The 23,469-nt window shown below is 41.3% G+C and overlaps 1 protein-coding gene across 1 annotated transcript in view; it reads left to right on the forward strand.

The window, feature by feature from the left end:
* LOC130121572 (astrotactin-2) overlaps positions 1–23,469 on the forward strand; it is a 570,216-nt gene that overhangs the window by 304,690 nt on the left and 242,057 nt on the right. Inside the window, exons 9-11 of the mRNA XM_056290419.1 lie at positions 3,216–3,300; positions 4,105–4,179; positions 20,800–20,937. Coding sequence (XP_056146394.1) covers positions 3,216–3,300; positions 4,105–4,179; positions 20,800–20,937 — 298 coding nt within the window. The remainder of the gene's footprint in view (positions 1–3,215; positions 3,301–4,104; positions 4,180–20,799; positions 20,938–23,469) is intronic.

Below are 23,469 nucleotides of genomic sequence, written 5' to 3' on the forward strand. Positions count from 1 at the left end.
TCTGAATCAAGGTATAACATAAATGTTCAAAATTAAATCAGACTCAGATATTTCCCAATCTGAAACAAGTTATGTTTTACTTACATATTGTCAAACAAATCTCTACTGATTATAGTAAATCAGTTTAACTGTAAACCTCAAGGAAAAAAAAATTGCTCTAAACTGGTAATTTATTCATTCATTTGCTGAAGAAGGAGTACTTTCCTTATCCTTAACCCTGCCCAACAACAATGTTGTAGTTGAATCGTGTCTGTCAGTTCTGGTGGAATGTCTGGCTGGTAGCCAAGAACAGGGTCCAGTGCATTGTGCCACTTGCTTGTTTTTCTGGTAGCAATACTAACACTTTTGTGATCTTTAATCTCCTTGTAATCCTACTTCATTATTTTTTGCCTTATGGGAACATCATGTCAGCATTTGTTGCATACCCCGTTCCCTCAAATGCTCAGCGGTTTCTAATACACCTTCTTATTGCAAACTGCAGGGTCAAGGTCTCACCAAGTTTCTTCCTTTCATCAGTGATGCTTAGATGTCATCAATTGTCCGTGATAGAAATGTTGCTTCCAGTCCTTTTTCAGAAGTCAATTCAAAAGCTTGTAGATTCTAAAGCTTGTTTGTTAGCAGTTGTATAACAGTACACACACACACACACACACACACACACACACACGGATGGACGGACGGACGGACGGACACACACACACACACACACACACACACACACACACACACGGACGGACGGACGGATGGACGGACGGACGGACGGAAAGATAGATAGATAGATTAACTAACACATTCATTTTTGTGATTAGTTTGAAATATGTAACGCCCACCCAATGAGAAGGCTTCCTTTGAATACTGTGTCAATTTTCTGACTATATGCTGCACAGTGGTGCAGTGGTTAGTGCTGTTGCCTCACAGCAAGAAGGTGCTGGGTTTGAGCCCCGGGGTAGTACAACCTTGGGGGCTGTCCCGGGTCATCCTCTGTGTGGAGTTTGGATGTTCTCCCCGTGTTTGCGTGGGTTTCCTCCGGGTGCGCCGGTTTCCTCCCACAGTCCAAAGATATGTGGGTCAAGCCCAGTCTCACCAATCTGCGTACAAATAACACAATATTACACATTGCGTGCAATGCATACGCCAAAATCCAGTTTTGTGTTCAGATGATACGCCAATCCTTTCCATTAACTTCTGTGGAGAGCTGATCCATCCAAATACCACGCATCGCCTTGAATGGCCATGACATCACCAGCAAGGTTCAGTTTGCCCGCTAGGCTCAGTTCGCCCAGTTCACCTGATGCTTAGACATCCACAAGCAGGTAAGCAGGGGAAACAGTCTTTTTTGTAATTAAATCATGGTATTAACAGTAGTATTTTAGATATTTTATTAACCCTACCCTACCCAGCCCTGACCCTAACACTAACTCCTAACCCTGGTTGTGGATGCCCGTGCTTCTGGTGAACTGGACGAACTCAGCCTCGCTGGGGACATCATGACCGCTCAAGGTGATGCGTGGTATTTGAACACATAAGCTCGCCACAGAAGTTAATGGAAAGGATTGGCGTATCATCTGCACGCAAAACTGGATTTTGGCGTATGCATTGCATGCAAAATGTCATATTGTGTTATTTGTACACATATTGGTGAGACCAGGTTGGTAGGTCAGGTGAATCAGCCATGCTAAATGTTCCCTAGTTGTGAATGTGCCGGCGCTGTGATGGATTGGCGGCCTGTCCAGAGTGTCTCTCCACCTGCCACCCAGTGACAGCTGGGATAGGCTCCAGCATCCCCACGACCCTGAGTAGGATAAGCGGTTTGAATAATGGATGGATGGATGGAAAAATGTAATGCAATTAATGTAGTTGCATTGTTTACTTCCTGTGGTGGCTGTGCAAGGCTATTTCACAGGCATATCGCCAGTAAGTTCCCACTTGGTCACCACAACATTCTGGTGACGTTCTTGTGACATCAGCGAATGTTGCCATATGGTTCGTTGCATGGGTAATGTTGATGCGGTGTCATGCCTTGGTCGGTTGCAGATGTTATTTTGGTACAACGTTGCAGTTGTGCGCTCTGTCTCCTGCTTGTCGGAGCATGGAGAGATGTGTTTTCCCCCCACTCTGCTCCTCACCGGACTGTTACAGTGCATAACCTTCCTCTTCATTCTCTCACAGCGGTAGGCTTTATTTGTTCCTCGCCCTCATCCGCTCATGGACAATATTAGATATTCCACTATGCTGTGTCATTGGGGTCCATACGGGGTTCTGTGATGGACATGTAATGAACGCAATTAACGTTGTGAATTCAAGACGCCCTAAATTCAGCTGGCACTTGGACATGCAACACAATTTTGTTGTTAATTATAATTTATATTAGTGCATACAGGAAATTCTAAGCCTTCTAAGCTGATATCTAATTTTAATTGCCTTGGCGGTTTTGAAATTCTACTGGGACTTTAGCCTACAGGCCTGGGTTGTTTTTTTATTATTGTTGTTAGTGCATAAGAAATATGCCTTTCAAGCTGGCTTGTCAGTTTTGATGGTTTTGATGGTTTTATTGGAAATCTGTAGTTCACAGGAGAGAATCTGTTTTCAAAGTTCAAAGTGTCGTTGCATTTGAAGGTACAAGCCACTTTAATGTTTTTGACAACAAAATTAAACTTGTACTAAAATTTAAACTTGAATTAAAAAGATGCTGTCAAACAAAAGCCTGTTTCATGGCATAGGCAATCATCAGCTGTCAATAAAGCTACTCAAGGAAAGGGGATATCATTATACTATTGTACTATTATAAATACATGCATACATATATACATATAACAGGATATATAAATAAACAGAGAGATAAAGAGCGAGAGAGAGCGTTAAAAAAAATCACAATTTATCAAAATTAGACTGCTTCAGCTCACCCACATCCAAGGCAATATTCATTATATGGTTTCAGTGTTTGCAGAATCACTATAGTTTATATTCATTCTTTCACCAGGTGTAGAAGACCATGGAGAATATAAATAAACTATCAGGTGGGGTTTAGCGTGAACAGTGTTGACTTATGAGGGATAGCTGCCAAACTAGGTTGCAAGCCAGCTGATTACTAGACAAGCCTCCTCCACTGATGGATGAGTGGGTTGGGAATGGGATATGCACGGAGTAATTTATTCAGCAGTTCGGTATAAATGAATTTATCTGTCACTCTTTTCCCCTCATTTTCTGTTCCGCAGGAGAATGCAGCTGTCATGAGGGCTATTCCCCTGATCCTGTGCATAAACACCTCTGTGTTCGCATTGACTGGGGTCGCAATGAAGGGTAAGTCTTGTCTGCTCTGTCCTCCCACGCTGCACACTCCCTGCCACTGCACTTAACAGGAGTGAGTGGACAGCAAAAATAAGAGAAAAAGGCTAGAGGGGGAAAAAAGGGAAGTAAAAAAGCAAGGGGAAATTGCTCAGGGAGCTAAAGATAGAAAGAAAAAACAAGAAGGGTAGAGAAATATTGAAATGAGAAGACAGGGAGAAAGCTAAATTCAGCAAGCCATCTTATTTACTCTGACCTTGCCTACTGATTAGCTGGCCAGCCCAAAGCTTAGCTGATAAAAAGCAGTCTTGATTATTATGCATATTACACTGTCACCAGTTGGATGTAGTCCCTTCTCACCAATCACAGACTTAATTCCTTTCACCAGCAATGAAAGATGATTTTCTAATGCCTATAAAACAGATGCACCATTTGAACTAATGACCTTGCTTTTTGACTTTGCTCTTATCATACTTACACAGCATACTCTAGAGGTGGTCATATAGAATGTTTGAGGTTCACAATAAAACACCATAAGAAATGTAAATGAACTTCAGAAGAGCTATTATCACACAGTTTGTATTGGGTATGAATGCACAAAGCGGTCCTTTACCCTGGTAGTATGAACCTCTATTCTGCCAGGTGGGTAATAATGTTCACCTGTTGTGCCACTTCAAACAGCCGCTGAATAGCTGGCTGCAATACATGGCATGCTAGAAAACCAGAAACACTGGGGGAGTTTAGAATGACTGTCATTGAGATATTTCCACTTATTACAACCTTTGATCTGATGGTTCTTCTTCTATGTGATCTGTCCAGTCCATGGCCATATACTAACCTGGAGAAAGGCTATGACCTAGTAACAGGAGAGCAAGCTCCAGAGAAGATATTCAGGTGAGAACCTTTACTCTTGATGCCATTATTTGAGTGCATATCTTGTTTTGTGTTAAATGTCTGAGACCACGATGGTAGGATTGCTGTGATAGTGGTGTTCATTTTAAGAGTGGTTGGATCCAGAAAATCCAAGTTTGGGCGGTGGAGTTAGGGTAGGACCTCAGTAGCAGACAGGTCGACAGACTTGACAGACTTGACTATGAAGGCGGGCACACCCTCAACATACCACTTTTTTAATCCTTAATATATTTTTAACTGACAAATTTATTTTTTGTAATAACCACCCTCACACTGACATGAAATTAGCGATTGAGACCGCAACTTATTGTGGAAGAAAAAATATTGGCTTTGTCTTTGAAGGTAGAAGTTGGAACTTCTCTCAATGACTTACATTTAGACTGGAATTGTTTTGCAGCCAATCACCTGGTGTCTAATGTTGGAACCGCAACTTAAAGAGCAGGGTAACCAAATTGACAGATTTGCTTCAAAATACTTTATAAATGTGGGAGATGTATTGCTGTTGACATGTTAAAATGTGTTGAACCATGTATAGAAGTAATATGCGGAGTTAGACCGTTTTGGGGTATTTTTCCCGTTTTCCTTTCTTGATTTTTTGGCCGGCTTCCTTGGTGACGTTGCCGTCTTCCTTTCGGTGCCACGCCCCCAGAGTCTGAAACCAGTGGACGCTGCAGATTTTTACACGTTTTTGAAGCTTTGTTTTATATACTTCGCAACATTTTTAATCATACAGAATTGGCTGGCCGGTTACTGATATGTTTTCCTGGGGTATGGGTATCCCAAAACACAGATTTGAGCTCATTTACCCGCCACTTTAAGGCACTTCCACATTGGCTTCTACTGCCACTTGCTCTTCACATGCATGTGTGTTTTGATGTATGCATGTGCCCTAGCCCACAGGCAAACATAAGCACATAAGTGAAGGCACAATTCTATGCGTGCACATGTACATACACCCCTTTCATTGTGTGTTTGTGTTTTACCAGTATGATGTGTTGTGAAGAAGTACCTAAGGGGATGTGCTGGATGGAGCCTTTACAAGTGCCACTTTTTGAAACACACCTATGCTTGATGGGTCATTCACTTTGACATTTTCAGAGGGCTCCAGGACTCAAAAGATGCATACGGAAACCAGCTGTGACCTTCAATAGTATTCAAATACCCTGTTTTGCCTTTAAAAATATATACTCTTACAGTTTCACTATTTCAGAGGATTGTATTTTTCACACCTAAATAAATTGCATGGATTCAAAATATGTAATGGGCTTGGAAGAAGGAGTGCTTCTTATTCAACAGTTCCTCATTTCAACATCTATGATTTTTTTTTGTTAAATTATAACTGTCGGATGGCATATATTTAATTCAGCTACCTGTCATTCAGTAGACTTGAAGTTTGCACAGAATATGGAATGTGTGCCTTCATGGAATTCGATCTGAAATTCCTTTGATAAGTACATCTGTTGGGCAAATGATTGTAGTATGTCAGAGAGTGTGGCGCTCTACATATGTTCAAATACAGGCATATGCAGGTGGAGCAGCTTTTTGATTTGAGAGGGTGCCTCTTGTTGGCTGTGAGATACCCCTGGACAAGGGGATTGGTGCATGGTTCAGTAAACCCTAATAAAACCCTGAGAAGTAACGGGCCTCAGAGATGTACTATTTGTAGGTGATTGGAGGCCTTGGAGGCATTTGTCTTCTATCTCTATGGTAATGAGAAAATACTAGTTTTTAGTTTATGGGGATTGCAGGGAACTGTTTGTGTCTTTTTTGTGCAGTATATCATAAAATGTATGAAAATGTACAACCTCAGTTTGTTTCAGTAGGCTTAAAAATCAGACAGCCACAGGAAAAAAAAAATCAAAAACCAGATAAACACAGCTACTCAAACCCCTTCCATTGGATGCTCCTATTACAGCATCATGGTCTGCAATGTACAGCCCACAGTTAAAGAATTCCTCAGAGGCCTGGTGAATAGTGACTTACCATCAGCACTTTAATCTCCAACCATATTGGAGTCTCACACACATGCTAGCAAAACACCAGGGATGGTGGTGATTTGTGTCATTATGGCATTAATGTTCTATTCAAAGGGAATGACCGGTATTATCCAGTTTATGTGTTAACCCCAGACTTTTATCTAGTCCGGGGTGGGAGGATGACAACTCAACTGAAAAGACTTATTTAGGTTCTGAAGTTGATAATTAAAGCAGCATTGTATCATTTTCCTGTTAATTTATAAAGATCTTGAGTGTATACTAAACAGGTTGAGACCTCTGGCTGTTCAATACACCTCTTAATTCCACCTGCTATTGCCTCAAATGGTCTGCTGCGACACATGCGGGCATTATTGTTGTCGTACCAGAGAACGAGACATGTTCATTTCTTTGTGTGCACGAAATGATGCCTGCTACGAGGCATAATGAAAATGAGCCCAGGATTTTAGATGTTTTTTTTTCTTTTCTTTTCTTTTCTATTGTTATTCAGTAATGGATCACACACATATTTTGCTGCAACTTCTATCGCCAACAAGCCATGAATTCACTCTGCAAAAAGTCTGCAAAAAAGAAAAACATTTAAAATCTGGTGCGCATTTTAACCATGCCTCGTAGCAAGCATAATTTCCCATGCATGAAGAAATGATCACGTCTCATTTCCTGGTATCACAACAATAATGCAGGTGCGTATTTTAACCATGCCTCACAGCAAGCATCATTTCCTGTGCGTGAAGAAATGATCACATCTCATTTCCTGGTATCACATCAGTACTGCCGGTGTGTGAGGTGACAGCAGTGGAGTTAAGTGCTTTATTGAACCACCATGGTTATCCGTTTGTTGTGTACACACTCCAGGTCCTAATAATTTGATATAAAAATGGTAAAATATTGCTTTAAACTCGGGTCACATTCTGATGGCTGTCATCAAAAATGGTAGCCTGTGTAGAACACAGCTTATGTGTTAATCCTCTTTCCACCCATATGCACCAATGTTGGTGAATGCCATGTCAACTGAAAACATTTGAAGTTGTTCATTGAACTTACAATCAGGTCACATGGTCCCAGGGATGGCTAATATAAACGGGCTAACAGGGCTAAGCCCTCCCTATCTTTTACAATAAAGATGAGAAATGTATTGCTAAAAAAACGTAGAACAGATTGTTTTAAATGTTGGTGGAACCTAGAACAGCAACAGCACCAAATAACCACAAGAAAAACACAGGATATATCTAAAGGGGCTTATTTTTTACAGCCCAAACAAAGAAACATCAGCTTCCATTCATCTTCATAGTAAGTGAATGACAGGCGTCATTGCACATCCCCATGGTTTGCTGAACACTTGGGCTAAATTCATTCAGCCCGCAGACCGTTGAAGTTTGACAAATGACAGTTGATGTACAGAGAGTGGCAGGCGTCATGGCACACCCCATTGATTTGCTGATCATTTGGGCTAAATTCATTCAGCCCTCAGGCCACTGACTTGACCAATAGCCGTGGACGTACAGAGTAATGGTATGTATGTACAGTGAGTTAGTGCTTGTGCAAGAATGGGGTGGGGGGTGAGCATGGGCGTTAGCGTGAACGAGTTGGATTATTTACTTTATCATCCATTTTCTTCGATGTTTTTTGAGGAAAAAGGGGAAGAGAAGAGACTGGGGACACATCATCCAAATGATGTTCAAATAACACAAAAGGACAAACGACAAAATCTTAAGTTTGTGTTACTTGGTTTAAATGAAAGGACTGGCTAACAACAAGTGTAGCTTAGAATTCACTTTTCTGTTTCCCATGCTTGCTTTTTGGAGGAGACACATCTTGAACCCAACAAGGAATTGTGGATTTGAAACATTATATGACAAAATTGGGAAACGCCTGTGTTTGTGTGTGCAGAATAATCAGAAGAGTCATCAGCAGAACCAGCACTGAGCATTAACCTGCATATCATTAATAACTCTTACAAGAGCACTCTCTGCTGTGTTGCTGTGGACATAATGCCTACCAAATTCCACACATGATGATGTCATGTGTGAAATGGTTTCAATTAATCCATGGATAGTTATTTCCTTAAACACATTTAAAGTATCCAGCTGAGGGCAAGACAAGTCAAACACAGAAATGTGTGTGTTTGTGTTGGGGGGGGGGCTTACCTTCGATCAAATGTCTTCAATCTTGTCGATGAAAAAGGTTGAAAATGTAACGTCACGGCCTCTTTCTTAAGTTCCGTTTCCCGCCTCCTTCATTACCCTCACGTGTGTCTAATTACTCACCTGCCCCTGAATTTGTCATTAGTCTACCTTGTATATATACCTCCTCGTTTTCCTTGTTTCTTTGCCAGTTCGTCCTTGTACCTCGGTGTCAAAGCGTTCCAGCTCTTTACCTCTCGTGTGTTCCTGAGTAATATTCCCACTAGCTTCTGTGTTTTGACTCAGCCTTTGCCTAACATTTTGGATACCCCTGCCTGTTTACTGGACTGGTTTCAACTAAGCTTCTGTGTTTTGGACTCTGCCTTTGCCTGACATTTATTGGATACCTCTGCCTGTCTATTGGACTGATTCACTGTGTACCTAACACATCTTCAGTAAAGACGTTTATTCTACCTGCCTTGTGTGAGATGTGCATTTGAGTCTCGTGTCTGTTGGCACCACCTTTACAGAAAAGCTTTCACAGTCTGCATTTGAAGTGATAGAAACACCAGGAGAACAAGAGTTAACTCAATGATCAATGGTCTTAAATAAGAATCTGGGCTTGTGTTGGTTGGAGGTGATAAAATCAGATGCTCATCGTATATTGAGAACTTTGTATTATCCCACAGTATCTCAGCCTTCCTACACTCCCTTTCAGGGCACATATTCGTTCATTAATCCAAGGTGATACAGTAGATGATTTTTATTTAGATAAATGTTTTAGTGGAGTGATATTATACAAAGCAGTTGTGCACATATTGATGTAGTTTACAAAATCAATAGTATTTGAAAGCAAATATAAGGAATCACTAGAGTTCATAAATGAGAGTCTTAAAGCACTAGTGTCATTAAAGATGTGTGAGCAAATTTCCCGCTTATTAGGATTCTTGTTCACATAAAACACAGGATTAAAACAAGACATAGATGATCAGACATAAAAATGTCCGTTAAAACTATGTATGGCCGCATTTTTGAGTGCGGGCCTGACACACGTTGAGTAAAATTTTAAGACTCCAAAATGTTTGAAAATTCAACAGCATAGCCGTCAAAAATATCATCAATGTGGATGTTAAAGTCACCAGCAACCAAAACTTTGTCAACAATTGAGGATAAAATATCTGACAATTCAGGCAAAAATAGGGTATTAGATTTTAGAAAACGACAAATAACACAAAGGACATGATATATGCAATAGGTTTTCAGGACAAGGGCCTAAAAGGAAAAGAGATCAGTCACGTTTAAAAATATTTTATTTTTTTAAATACAACACCTAGCTCACCACCCCAACCACATGCTCTGTGGGGGAGCTGATAAAACCATAATTTGGGGCATAATTCTAATAACAAGCTGTGCTCACATGCTTTAGACCAGGCCTCAATAAGAAACATAAAGTCAAGATTTTCAGACAAAATAAAATAACTTGGGGCATCCTGTTGGCATGGCAGTCTATTCTGTTGCCTACCAACAAGGGGATAGCCAGTTTGAAACCCTGTGTTACCTCCAGCTTGGTCGGGTGTCCCTACAGACAATTGGCCGTGTCTGCGGGTGGGAAGCTGGATGTGGGTACATGTCCTGGTCGCTGCACTAGTGCCTCCTCTGGTCAGTCAGGGCGTCTGTTCAAGGAAGAGACATTGGTTTTAGCTAGGTTTCTTGAGAGAGTGTGGATAAGAAGGCAGGGTGTCTTTCATCCCCAGTCAGGATAAAAGAACGGTGAACTATTGGGGGGGGGGGGGTTGCCTAAGATTACATCTGTTGCCATCTTCCAATGCTATGATTGCAACTATACCCCAATCCTCTGTGAATAGTGCACATGCCCATTGTAACTCTACTTAATGGTCGTGGTAATCTGCATATGAAACTGATCATTGTTTTCAGTTTTTATGCCACCGTGCTGCTGTTTATAAGTGTGGGGATCGCACCTACAATAAGTTCAGACTGAACAAGTCACTTAGATGAGTGATGAAATGTTTCTCTCAATAAGCGTGTCCAGATGAACTGATTCAGCTTTCTGAGCTGATCTATGCAGTTTTTATTCTGTATTTGATGTTGATTTTGCTTGTGATACTTGTTTGTTTGACTCTGTTTTTGCTAGTGATTATGTATGTGATTCTGGCAGTGATTTTGTGTGTGAGCTTCTAGGATCTAGTATTTATGAATATGTGGTATCACAGAAAGTTCAATCAGTTCATCTGGACACAACATTTATTGACAGAAACTTTTCATCACTCATTTAAGTGACCTCTTTGGTCTCAACTGGCTCCAGGTATCCCCACTCTTTTAAACAATACAGTGACATAACAACTGAAACCAAGGATTAGTTTCATATGCAAACAGATGTGACCAGGTCACTTAGATAAGTGATGAAACATTTCTGTCAATAAATGTAGTGTCCAGATGAACCGATTCAACTTTCCGTGATTTTCTTACCTGAATTACTGAGTATGCATGAAGACATTTTGACTCATTTCGGCGAGGATTCTCTTAAACTTGTACATGAGTACGAGCAAACGGCGCATAAGATGGCAGACTACAGGAACCACCTGATTCAGTCTCAGGTGTAGACAGAGCGGGATTACACCTAAGAGCCTGCTAATGAAATCTTCGGTCAAGGGCCACCAAGCTAACAAGATTCTCCAGGAGGCACAGAGCCAGATGTTGAACAAACAGGTAAGAAAAACTAATTTGACCATCGACACTGAAAGTCAAGGAGGGGCAGATTCAACAGAGACTCACATCGCGTCTAGATGAGACCACTTTCCAACATGTGATTGAATTCACTGATAAGGCTCATCTAGCTCAACACGAAAAGTCAAAAACCAGGAAGCAAAAGAAATTATACCTACTTACTGCACACCAGAGACATCAGCAGACAATGGACGGTGCCCTCAACGGCAGACAACAAGATGGACGGCAGACACATGCCGACGTTGTGGACAAGTGGGTGAAGAACCTGCCCGACAGACAACTCACCCAGGCGGAGAAAGACATCCTTGCTAAGGGGCTGAATTTTGCTGTCATGCCAAGGCAAATCCAGCTAGTGGAACTGATCACAGCCAAGGAATCGGCGATCAATAAAAACAACATTGCGGAGGGAGTATCTAAGGAGGATGAGTGACTTTCGCGCGGCATCAAAATCCGCCTCCTCTTTGATATTCATTCCGTGATGATAGGCGAGAGGATTTTTTAATTTAGAATATATGTACACACAAATATCACACACACCTTAACACCATGGTCAGTTGATAGTGATGCTAAAAATGGGACATATATTACAGCATATTGCTTAACATACCAAGATTACGTATGATTAAACATTTATCATTCTATCACATCAAATCTGCTACTACTTTCGCCAGCTCCCGTTATACTCATCCAAAATGATATTCTTAACTAATTAGCAAGATGATTTCCTATACTGTTAGTAGATACACAGAAGATAGCTAACAACACGTTGATTATTATATGATAATAATGTCAATAAAATTAAAATTAAAGAAAATTATAAAATAGAATAATAAAACCCAGCCGCTGAGGATGCACAAGCCAGTGCATCCTTAGTGCCGGTCCCAAGCCCGGACAAATGGGGAGGGTTGATCAAGGATAGAGATGGAAATGTGCTGACAAGCGAGGAGAGTGTGCTAAGAAGGTGGAAGGAATACTTTGAGGGGCTGATGAATGAAGAAAATGAGAGAGAGAGAAGGTTGGATGATGTAGGGTTAGTGAATCAGGAAGTTCAGCGGATTAGCAAGGAGGAAGTGAGGGCAGCTATGAAGAGGATGAAGAGTGGAAAGGCAGTTGGTCCTGATGACATACCTGTGGAGGCATGGAGATGTTTAGGAGAGATGGCAGTGGAGTTTTTAACTAGATTGTTTAACACAATCCTGGGAAGTGAGAGGATGCCTGAGGAGTGGAGAAGAAGCATACTGGTACCGATTTTCAAGAACAAGGGCGATGTGCAGAACTGTAACAACTACAGAGGTATAAAGTTGATCAGCCACAGCATGAAGATTTGGGAAAGAGTAATAGGAGCTAGGTTAAGAGGAGAGGTGATTATCAGCGAGCAGCAGTATGGTTTCATGCCACGAAAGAGCACCACAGATGCGATGTTTGCTTTGAGAATGTTGATTGAGAAGTATAGAGAAGGCCAGAAAGAGTTGCATTGTGTCTTTGTAGATTTAGAGAAAGCTTATGACAGAGTGCCGAGAGAGGAGGTGTGGTATTGTATGAGGAAGTCAGGAGTTGCAGAGAAGTATGTAGGAGTGGTGCAGGATACGTATGAGGGAAGTGTGACAATGGTGAGGGTTGCGGTTGGAATGACAGATGGGTTCAAGGTGGAGGTGGGATTACATCAAGGATCGGCTCTTAGCCCTTTCTTGTTAGCAATGGTGATGGACAGGTTGACGGACAAGATCAGCCAGGAGTCTCCATGGACGATGATGTTCGCGGATGACATTGTGATCTGTAGCGAGAGTAGGGTGCAGGTTAAGGAGAGCCTGGAGAGGTGGAGGTATGCACTGGAGAGAAGAGGAATGAAAGTCAGTAGGAGCAAGACGGAATACCTATGCGTGAATGAGAGAGAGGACAGTGGAATGGTCAGGATGCAAGGAGTGGAGGTGACAAAGGCATTTGAGTTTAAATACTTGGGGTCAACTGTCCAAAGTAACGGGGAGTGCAGTAGAGAGGTGAAAAAGAGAGTGCAGGCAGGTTGGAGTGGGTGGAGAAGAGTGTCAGGAGTGATTTGCGACAGAAGGGTATCAGCAAGAGTTAAAGGGAAAGTTTACAAGATGGTTGTGAGACCAGCTATGTTATATGGTTTGGAGACAGTGGCACTGACGAAAAGACAGGAGGCGGAGCTGGAGGTGGCAGAGTTGAAGATGCTAAGATTTTCACTGGGAGTAACGAAGAAGGACAGGATTAGGAACGATTATATTAGAGGGACCGCTCAGGTTGGACGGTTTGGAGACAAAGCAAGAGAGGCAAGATTGAGATGGCTTGGACATGTGTGGAGGAGAGATGCTGAGTATATTGGGAGAAGGATGCTGAATATGGAGCTGCCAGGGAAGAGGAGAAGAGGAAGGCCAAAGAGGAGGTTTATGGATGTAGTGAGGGAAGACATGCAGGTGGCTGGTGTGACAGAGGAAGATGCAGAAGACAGGAAGAAATGGAAAGGGATGATCCGCTGTGGCGACCCCTAACGGGAGCAGCCGAAAGTAGTAGATAAAATAGAATAATAAAACACCATTAACAGCATATTGTTTGACCAGAGACCTAACCACCTATGGTCAGTAGATGGCAGTAAAATGTACATGGTATAAATTCAGTTAAAATCTTAAATCAATATCTCAGTCAATTTAAGTGATAGTCATGGGAGTTAGCTCATTGTTCATACACTTGTTTGTTGAGTTATATTAGCTGGATTACTAGAGGGTTAAACAGTTAATTCACATAAATTCAGACATGTACAGAAACAAAGAGCGTTACATTGAAGGCATCTAACGAATCTTTGAATTTATGACTTTAATATAAGGTTACCTGCACTTCGTAAGATCCAGAGAGGGGTTTTATGGTGTGTGCGTGCGTGTGTGTGTGTGTGTGTGTGTGTGTGTGTGTGTGTGTGTGTGTGAAAGAGAGAGAGAGAGAGAGAGAGAGAGAGAGAGAGAGAGAGAGAGAGAGAGAGAGAGAGAGAGAGAGGAATAGAGATAGAGATAGAGATAGAGAAGGAATGAGGTTTGAATTGTTCAAGTCAAGTAATTTTCCAGATAAAATTAAAATGTATTTAACCTCGGACACATTATTCCAGTTTCCGTCATATGGTTGATTGAGAAAGGCATAATCTAAAAAGAAATGTGATCAGTGGAGAAGATACCCTAGAAAGGTCATTCATTGGTCCCTTGTCCTGTTTTAGATCTGATAACCAAGTCAAGTATAAACTGTCGCGGAAGAGTTTACTATCTGGTTTATGCCAACTTTTTACTTTTATGGGAGGTGAATGAAAGGTCACTATGCAGATCCACTTTATAGATGAAAGGCTCCTCTTCTCTGGTGATTTCCCGTGGAAAGAGAGAGACAGACAGACAGAGAGAAAGAGGCCAACCATGTGAAGAGGGAATGGCCATCACTGAATCGAGGGGGGGGGGCCTAAGAGCACATCTATCGTCATCTTACAATGCTGTGATTGCAACCATTCCCCAATCCTCTGTGAACAGTACACACAACCATTGTAACTCTAGTTAATGGTCACAGCAATTTGCATATGAAACCGATCATTGTTTTCGGTCATTATGCCACTGTATTATTTATAGGGGTTGGGATGCCTGTTGAGACTGTTGTCACTTAGATGATTGATGAAACGTTTATCTTAATATACATTGTGTCCAGATGAACTGATTCAACTTTCTGTGACCTTTGAGTAATATGTGTGTGATTGATGTGGACTAAAGCCAGAAGTAATCAATGACTGCCTCAGTGTCGCAGTGCAAGGGTGGTGCTGGAAGCAGGAAGAGAGGCAGCCTGTCAGCATCTTGTTTATGAGTGGATACGGCTATTGATCTGGTATCTTATTCATTCATTCATCCTGTCTTTATGCTGTGGTCACAGTAAATGTCATAGTATATCTAAAATTTGACTGATCAGAATCAGAATCATGTTTATTAGCCAAGAAGGTTTGCACATACATGAAAATGGACTCCGGTTTTGTGGCTCTCTCAGTGTACTTCACATAGAAGAACAACACTACAACACAACAATCTTCAGATATATACACAAGGATTGACTTATACAGGTGAAATAAGAGGTGATAAAGTGCAATGGTGCAGAGAATATATTAGATATCACAAGTGGACAGCTCACACCTGGCATTAGAATGTGTCTCCTTATGCGTCTGAGGGACCCTGTGATCAGATCTTACTTCCCTGCTCTATATGCAAATAAACACGTACTGTGGTAGTGGGGTGTGGTATAGCCTCGGCTGCAAGCGGTAAGTCCGGCCTGTCTGAGTGAACAAATGAAAGACATTCAATAAAGCCTAAAACCGCCTTCATCTCAAACCCTCCCGGTGGCACGTGTCACAATCAAATAAATAATCATGTAAACACATACAGAAACACAAGGAGAGAGGAGTCGAACAGGCATTTATAACAAAATGAGACATCCTTGCTCACTCGAGCCTCATTTTAATGTGCCGTCAATTAATGTGACCACAGGAAGTTGAATCAGTTCATCTGGATATAACATTTATTGAGAGAAACATCTCATCACTAATCTAAGTGACCTCTTCAGACTCAATTGACAACAGGTTAGGGCTGTCAAAATTGACCAAACATGACATTTGATTGTTCCTTCTAAAAAAAAAACACAGGTTTGAACCCATTCGAATATATTTTGTGCATTATGTCCATAAGAGGGCAAACCAATACAACATTACAATTTCATTTAGCAGACGCTTTTATCCAAAGTGATGTACATCTGAGAGTTAATATAACACAAGCAAGGATCTAGTCAGGAGGCAACAACGCAAGTGCCAAAAAAATAGATTAAAGTCCGAAAGGATATAGGTGTCCAAAGGCAGTGCACAAAGGCAATGCGTTGCATGCATAGAAGCATTTTTTTTTTATCAATACCATCAGGTGTGGAGGTGTTCATGAAAGAACTGGTTCTTTAGCATCTTCTTAAAGATGGAGAGGGACTCAGCGGATCGAGTGGAGTGTTATAACTCATTCCACTACCCGGGAATTACAGAAGATAAGTGGCTAGTGACTTAGGGCCCCATTGTGGTGGAAGTACCACTCGCCTTTCATTGGCAGAGTGTAGTGAGCAGGACTGAGTGTAGACCTGAATGAGGGAATTCAGGTTGGTGGGAGCCGTTTTAGGTGCTGTTTTGTAAGGGAGCATCAAGGTTTTGAATTTGATGCAGGCATCAACCGGGAGCCAGTGGAGGAATATGAACAGCGGACTAACATCTGCTGTTATGGGTTGGTTGAAAACCAGATACACCGCCGTATTCTGGATCATTTGCAGAGGTTGAAAGTGCATGCAGGGAGTCCTGCCAGTGAGGTTTTGCAGTAGTTGATGTGTGATATTACAAGAGCCTGTACCAGGAGTTGTGCTGCATGCTCAGACAAGGAGGATCTAATTTTCCCGATGTTGTACAAGGCAAATAGGCAGGACCGAGCAATCAAGGCCATGTGAACCTTAAAGGTTAGTTGGTCATCAGTCATGACACCCAGGTTTTGGCAGACTTTGTGGGCATGAGTTGGGTTGATCCGAGCTGGATATTGATCTGTTGTTGTAAGGATGGACTGGCTGGGATGACAAGAAGCTCATTCTTAGATAGGTTAAGCTGAAGGTTACATTGTTTCATCCATGCAGAGTTATCGGCAAGGCATGACGAGATCCATGCCAAGACTTTGAGGTCATCTGGCGGGAATGATAGGAAAGACTGGGTATTGTCAGCATAGCAATGGTATGAAAAACCATGGGAGCGGATGATTGCACCAAGTGAGTTGTATATTGAGAAGAGAAGGGGACTGAGCACTGACCCTTGAGGTACCCCTGTGGAAAAGTTTGGGCACTTCTCCCCTCCAAGATGCTCTAAAAGATCTCCCTGAGAAGTAGGACATGAACCAGCGTAGGGCAGATCCTGAGATACCAAGCTCAGTGAGTGTGGAGAGGAGGATTTGCTGGTTAACTGTGTCAAAGGCAGCTGACAGATCTAGCAACAATAAAGCTGAGGACTGACCAGCACTCAATACAAAAAAAGACAAAAATGTGTTTTTGTATATTTATTTCAATGTTAATGTCTTTTAAAAGATATACATAACTACGTGTTGCAAAGTAAAAAAAATAATGTCATATGCTGTAAAACTTTATTTAAAGACCATAGACCGCCCCCCCCTCTCTCTGTCATTGGTGGTGTCAGAGTGAGAAATGAGAATGCTGAGATTAATGATTCGTAATTGATATTTGATCGCCTAATTTTTATACAGATTAGGTGATATTCATACTGGTTTAAATAAACAATTTGATAGTATTTTTCCATGGTTGCTTGGCAAGAGTTTTGTGTGAAAGGAATTAAAGGTCCTGACTCCTGTCCCAAATCCTGACCAATACACAAAGTATTTACAAACGGGGCTTTTTAGATTGTTCAGAGTAAAAATCACTCTCTGCAGCCATGTTGTTGTGAACTCTCTGCTATCTTTACCACATGGTTGCTGAATTATTTGAATTCAGCTTGACCAACATGTCATTTTCAACCAATGAAAGTGACGTTGTATGACTCCTGTCCATCATGCAGTGTATTCAGTGCAGCAGCCAAGGCTCTCGTGAGAATTCGTGAGGCAGACAGCCGTGGCAGTGCTCTCCCCCCCCCACACACACACAAACAAATATTAATTTTTACACTCAAATGTATCTTGTTGTTGTTGTTTTTTTTTTTTTTTTTTTACAATTTGTTCATATATTGGAATGTGGAATATTCATCAACAGCCCTACTGCAGGTATCCCCACCCTTATAAACAATACAGTGGCATAACGACCGAAAACAACGATCAGATTCATATGCAAATTGCCGTGACTTTCAATGGCCATGTGTATTAGTCACAGAAGATTTAGGAATGGTTGCAATCACAGCATTGTAAGATGGCGACAGATGTGCTCTTAGGCACCCCCCTACTTGGGTCAGGGATAGTTGATCCTTCTTCACACACATGGCCTCTTTGACTCCCCATTCAAACCAGCGTTCCTCCCTATCAAGAATGCCATGAAGAATGTGTACATCCTCATCCTTGAAAGAGTGGCCACTGGCCTGTAGATGATGAGTGTAGACTGTGACATTCTGGCCTGACACGTTAGCTCTTCTGTGTTGGGCCATCGTCTTGGCCAGCATCTTTTTGGTTTCACTGATCTACAATTCACGGCAATCCTCTCGGCACTTAACAGTGTACACTATATTGCCCTGTTTGTGCTGGGGGACTCGATCCTTGGGTTGGACCAATTTCTGGCATGGTGTGTTTTGGGGTTAGAAAGCAACTGAGACGCAGTGTTTGGAAAATATACGTCTCAACTTTTCCAACACTTCCACCACATACGGAATCACCACTGGTTTACGCTTAGCCAAGCTGTTGTCCTTCTCCTCTCTTCGATTGGCTGGAGCACTGTTTGGGCATCTTCCTAGATTTTACAAATGCCCAGTTATGAGAACCACACTTAACCATGGCCAATTCAATATGGCAGGGGTCGGGGAAAGGGAAAAATCTGCAGTGTGCGGGGAGGTCCGTGGTTTGGTTGGTTTGATTCAAGAAAAGATGGGGACATGGGAGAAAACTTGCCAGCTTACCACTGCATCATCCACCAGAAAGCCCTTAGTGGAAAAGTGTCGGGCCTCGGACATGTAATAACAGTTGTAACCAAAATGATGGCCTTTATTCATTCATGAGGCTTGAATCACCAGCAATTCAGGGCAGTTTTAAAGGAGGAAAATTCTGTGCTCGAAGATGTGCCATATCACATGGAGGTGCGCTGGTTGAGTCGGGGGAAAATGTTGCGAAGATTTTATTATATCCGCATTGAGATCACTTGTTTCTTGGAAAGCAAACAAAAAGTAATTTCCGAGCTTGAGGATGAAAAGTGGCTGAGCAACTTAGCATTTATGTGTGACATAACGGAGTAACTCAATGCCTTGAACGTAAAACTCTAGGGTCGAAAGTAGCTGATCACTGAAATGCGAGACTCAGTAAAGTTGTTTCAAATGAAACTGCATCTATGGGAGGGCCAGATGCAGCAAGGCAACTTGTCTCACTTTTCTACTTGCCAGTCAGTCAGTGACACAGTCACCATCCCATTCCCGACAAAAGTGTATGTTGACAAACTGAACACACTCAAACTGGAATTCAGCTGATTTGCCGATTTTGAATCACAGAAATTCAATCTTTATCTGTTCGCAAATCCATTTGCAATTGATGTTGACACTGCACTTGAGCACTTGCAGCTGGAACTCATTGAAGAATTGCAATGTAAAGGTGCTCTGAACACCCAGTACCAGTCAGTTGGGGCTGCTCAGTTTGCACCTCTACTCCCGAATCAATGCCGCAGCTTCGCCTTCATGCTGCACGCATCATGTCTATGTTCGGAAGCACCTACCTGTGCAAACAGATGTTCTTTATAATGGAACTGAACAAAACACAGAACCCTCAGAGACCAGCATCTTGTCTCAGTATTAAAAGTGGCCATAGCAAAGGATATTATGCCTGGATAGATGAGATAATTTCTAAGAAAAGGTGCAGAGTGTCCGGTGAGGGCTGAACTAAAAAGCAAGCACAATGCCCATTTTGCTTAGGTTTGGTATTATAGGCATTATTGCTGTGTCCTTTCAAGCTTCCAAATTAACCCACACAATTTGAGATACGACTTGTTCCACTGACTGTTTTTGCTTTACCAAACAGTTTTTCTGGGAACCATGACCTTATTTGTTGTTTTCTTAAAGATAAAAGTACTGTGATCCGAATGTGTTATTTTTAACTGTGCAGTTATCATTTTATACAAAAGCATTATTCAGCACTTCATAAATACTTTTTTTTTGCTTTATTAATCAGTTTTGCCGGTAAGAATTACCCACAAACACAGAAAAACCATAACATTTGAACTGTGCATGCATGTAATATTTTTTAATATAGTTACTAGCCTACTTATATTTCTTCAATTAAAAAAATGTAATAAATGTATGACCCCTGATTTTATTCACTAACCTCAGCATGGCCTTCAGTAAGTTTGAATTTGACACCTCTGGCTTAGGCAAATGATGTCCTCATGTGGCCTGGGGCACGTGTGTTTACACTTCAAATTCAATGTGGACAAATGTATCTCAGGCTGCCTCCAAATGTGGCCTGAGCGATTGGCTCTCAAAACACCTTGAGAACACATTGGGTGCATTCACACTTGTACTTTGAGCTGTCCATCTGTGATTGGATCACCCAAGACACACGTTAATACCAGGTCTAAAAAGGGCCTTTGGCTGGGCAGAAGCTTTTTCAAAATAGATGTTTGAACCGAGGTTCTCCAGCTAAATCATGGTGCCTTTAACCATCATGACAACCTGATGATGTTAAAATGCTCATTAACACCATTTCTGTGCAAAACTGCCTTTACTGTATGTGCGACTATGCTGCCCCCTCTATTAGAATTAATTGATATGACTATGAAGAAACCCTGTTATTAGAAAAAAAATACTGTAATTTACTTGTGAAGCCCTCACCAGCCAGTATGCTGACATTGACCGGTCTGCAATATCATTCTGTGACCAAGCAGACATTTATGGTGGCTTGCAGTTGTTTTCACTTGTATGTGTGTCTTTGCATGTTTGTTCTTGCACATCTGTGTATGAGTTTGTTTGAATAGGACTAACATTTTGCATTGTGGCTGTGCCATCCCAGGTCATCATACAGTCTGGGCCAAGGGTTGTGGCTGCCAGTCAGCAAGAGCTTTGTGGTGCCACCGGTGGAGCTGTCAATCAATCCCATTGCCAGCTGTAAGACGGATGTACTTGTTACCGAGGATCCCGGCGATGTCAGGTTGGTTTGTGCTCAGTTCAGCAGAATGCCAAAATACAATTAACAAAGAGCAGCAAGTTCTCTGTAAGAACTGGTCTGACGTTTAGGTCTGCTTATATAATTTAGTGGATGCTTCTATCTCACAAGGAACTAAACTATTAGATGTGCTGGGTACTCCTGGTATTCCTAATGTGATCCTTTAGGTACATGGGTCCACCTCATTGAGCATTTTTTTCATTAGATTGTCCTAATTACTTAGGCATGTCTGGGCCCAAGAGAATAATTTGAGTTCATGGTGAAAGTTCAGAAGAGGAGTTCATATTCTGCTGATCCATTTTCTCCATAAATGTGTAACTCTACTGTGTGCTGTTCCCTCATATTCCTCATATATCCTCCCTCATCTCTGATATCTTTCCGGATCCGCGTCCTTCTTGCAAACTTTCACTGGCATCACTTCCCAATCTTTTCCAAAACATTACCAAAAGGGTTTTTCAGTGCAGTATTGTCCTCACTCCTCTGCTGTTAAAGCCAAGTGTTGCACGGCTAATCCCTTTCATCGCCACCCACTCTTACTTTGATTTCAGATTGTTTACATTCGGAATTCTTCTGATTGCACATGTAAAGATATGTTGTCTGTTTCTACACTTGATTTAAATTACGTTATTTTTAATCCCACTTTAGGGTGATGATGCTTAGTTATTTCCTAATTGTTTAAATAGTATAGCTGTTGGGGGCACTGTACATATAAAGTAACATATACTGTTCACATCCTGAGTAGACGTGGGTACATCCTAGTGAGCTTCTGCTGCAAACAAAATGTATTACTCCATGTTGGATTTGTAAAATAAATGATTTAGAATCTGTTAATTTCATGAGGGTATCATAAGTATCATATTATTATATAATATTGTATATTGGCACTACAAGTTTTTCTTTGTTGTTAAAACACTCATATGTCATTAGCAGTTACTCAGCAAAGCTGTTTTACTGATTACAAGCAACCTGATGACAAAAGACGAGATTTGATTTTGGCACATAATACCTTATACACTTATTGCCTTTGCATTTTGATAGAATAGCCTCAGTTTCCATGGTAATATTTTGAATTTTCTATATATATAAGCCATCTCAGACTTGCGATGTTACTCTCAAGTGATGCCTATGGTCTCTCTTTATACCCATTAACACTACAAAGTTATTAATTATCTAATTTAAAGTCTGTTGATAGTAAGCTGTGTAAGAGCTGGCATGGCTGACATAATTAAAATAAAAAACTGTTAAAATAAATGATTAGATGAAGATCACCAAAAACCCTAATCATCCTTTGTGTTATTTTCCCTCCTTTTTCTCTTTTTTATTTCACCCACTCCACTTTCTTCATGAGATGCATATCAAAGTGACAATTTCACACTGCTGATGTGAACTGCAGTCAAGTCTTGAATGGTTTAGTACACGGAAATAACAATATTTACATTATAACCAGTACTGATAGAGTAAAGCCTGTTTTAATTCTATATCCGCCATTATATGTTGCATTTCGCAGGCAAGCAATAGCAGGGCACACCCACATGGTCTCCATCGTCGCCTAACTATCGTGCCTCCGGTGCAAATTGTGTTTATTTCTGAAGAATGTCTATATGCGTCTCAAAAAGAAGTTACAACAAGCTTTGGCCTACCTTTATTGCATAGAAATACAAATAATATTTTGGCACAACCATTGTTTACTTTAACGGTTGCTGTAGTCTAACGTTTTCTTTACAGCTGTGAAACAAATGCTGTTTTGTGATCATTGAACCTAAATTTAAAAGGGCCCTCCGTTAGTCCAATGTAAGTGTCCACTTTGCAGTTGTCTTCTGTTGTCATTGATGCCTGGTAGATGCCAGACAGAGGGAGTCATCTACCAGGCATCCGTGACAAGACAAGACAACTGCAAAGTGGACACTTAGATTGGACGAGGGTCCTTTTAAAATTAGGTTTAACGCCCATATGAGTAGCTTCAGGAATGAGCATTCAAGAAAAGCAACGGCCTTAAGCCGCCACATTTGGTCATTGGTAGACCAGAATATTGGTTACTCTATTTCATGGAAAATCCTCACGAAGAACATATTCAGTTAACAGCAAAAGATGTAACCTATGCTTGGCAGAGAAATATTATATTATTTGCAAGCCTGATATGTCCACCTTGAACAGAAGAAATGAATTGGCCACCAGCTGTAGACACAGAAAAAAATATCTGCTTTGCAATTACAAGTAAACCAATGTCTTTATTATTCCTCCCCCCCTCCATTAGATGATACACATATTACATTTTTAGATGTTACATTTTTATATTTTAACTGTCTGCTCTTCCAACTGTCCCAGCACCACTCCACTATATGATATATGTAGAGTACCCCATTTGATGTTATCTTATAATATTTTAAATGTATGCTTTTTCAACAATGTCCCGGCCCTTTAAATCCTTGCTTTATCAAAACAAGCCCCAACCCCTACCCCACCGAGTGTAATGTTTTCTACCCCCCCCCCCATTGGTTGCTCTGCATCATAACTACC

The sequence above is a fragment of the Lampris incognitus genome, chromosome 12 (assembly GCF_029633865.1).
Source record: "Lampris incognitus isolate fLamInc1 chromosome 12, fLamInc1.hap2, whole genome shotgun sequence".
Lineage (NCBI taxonomy): Eukaryota > Metazoa > Chordata > Actinopteri > Lampriformes > Lampridae > Lampris > Lampris incognitus.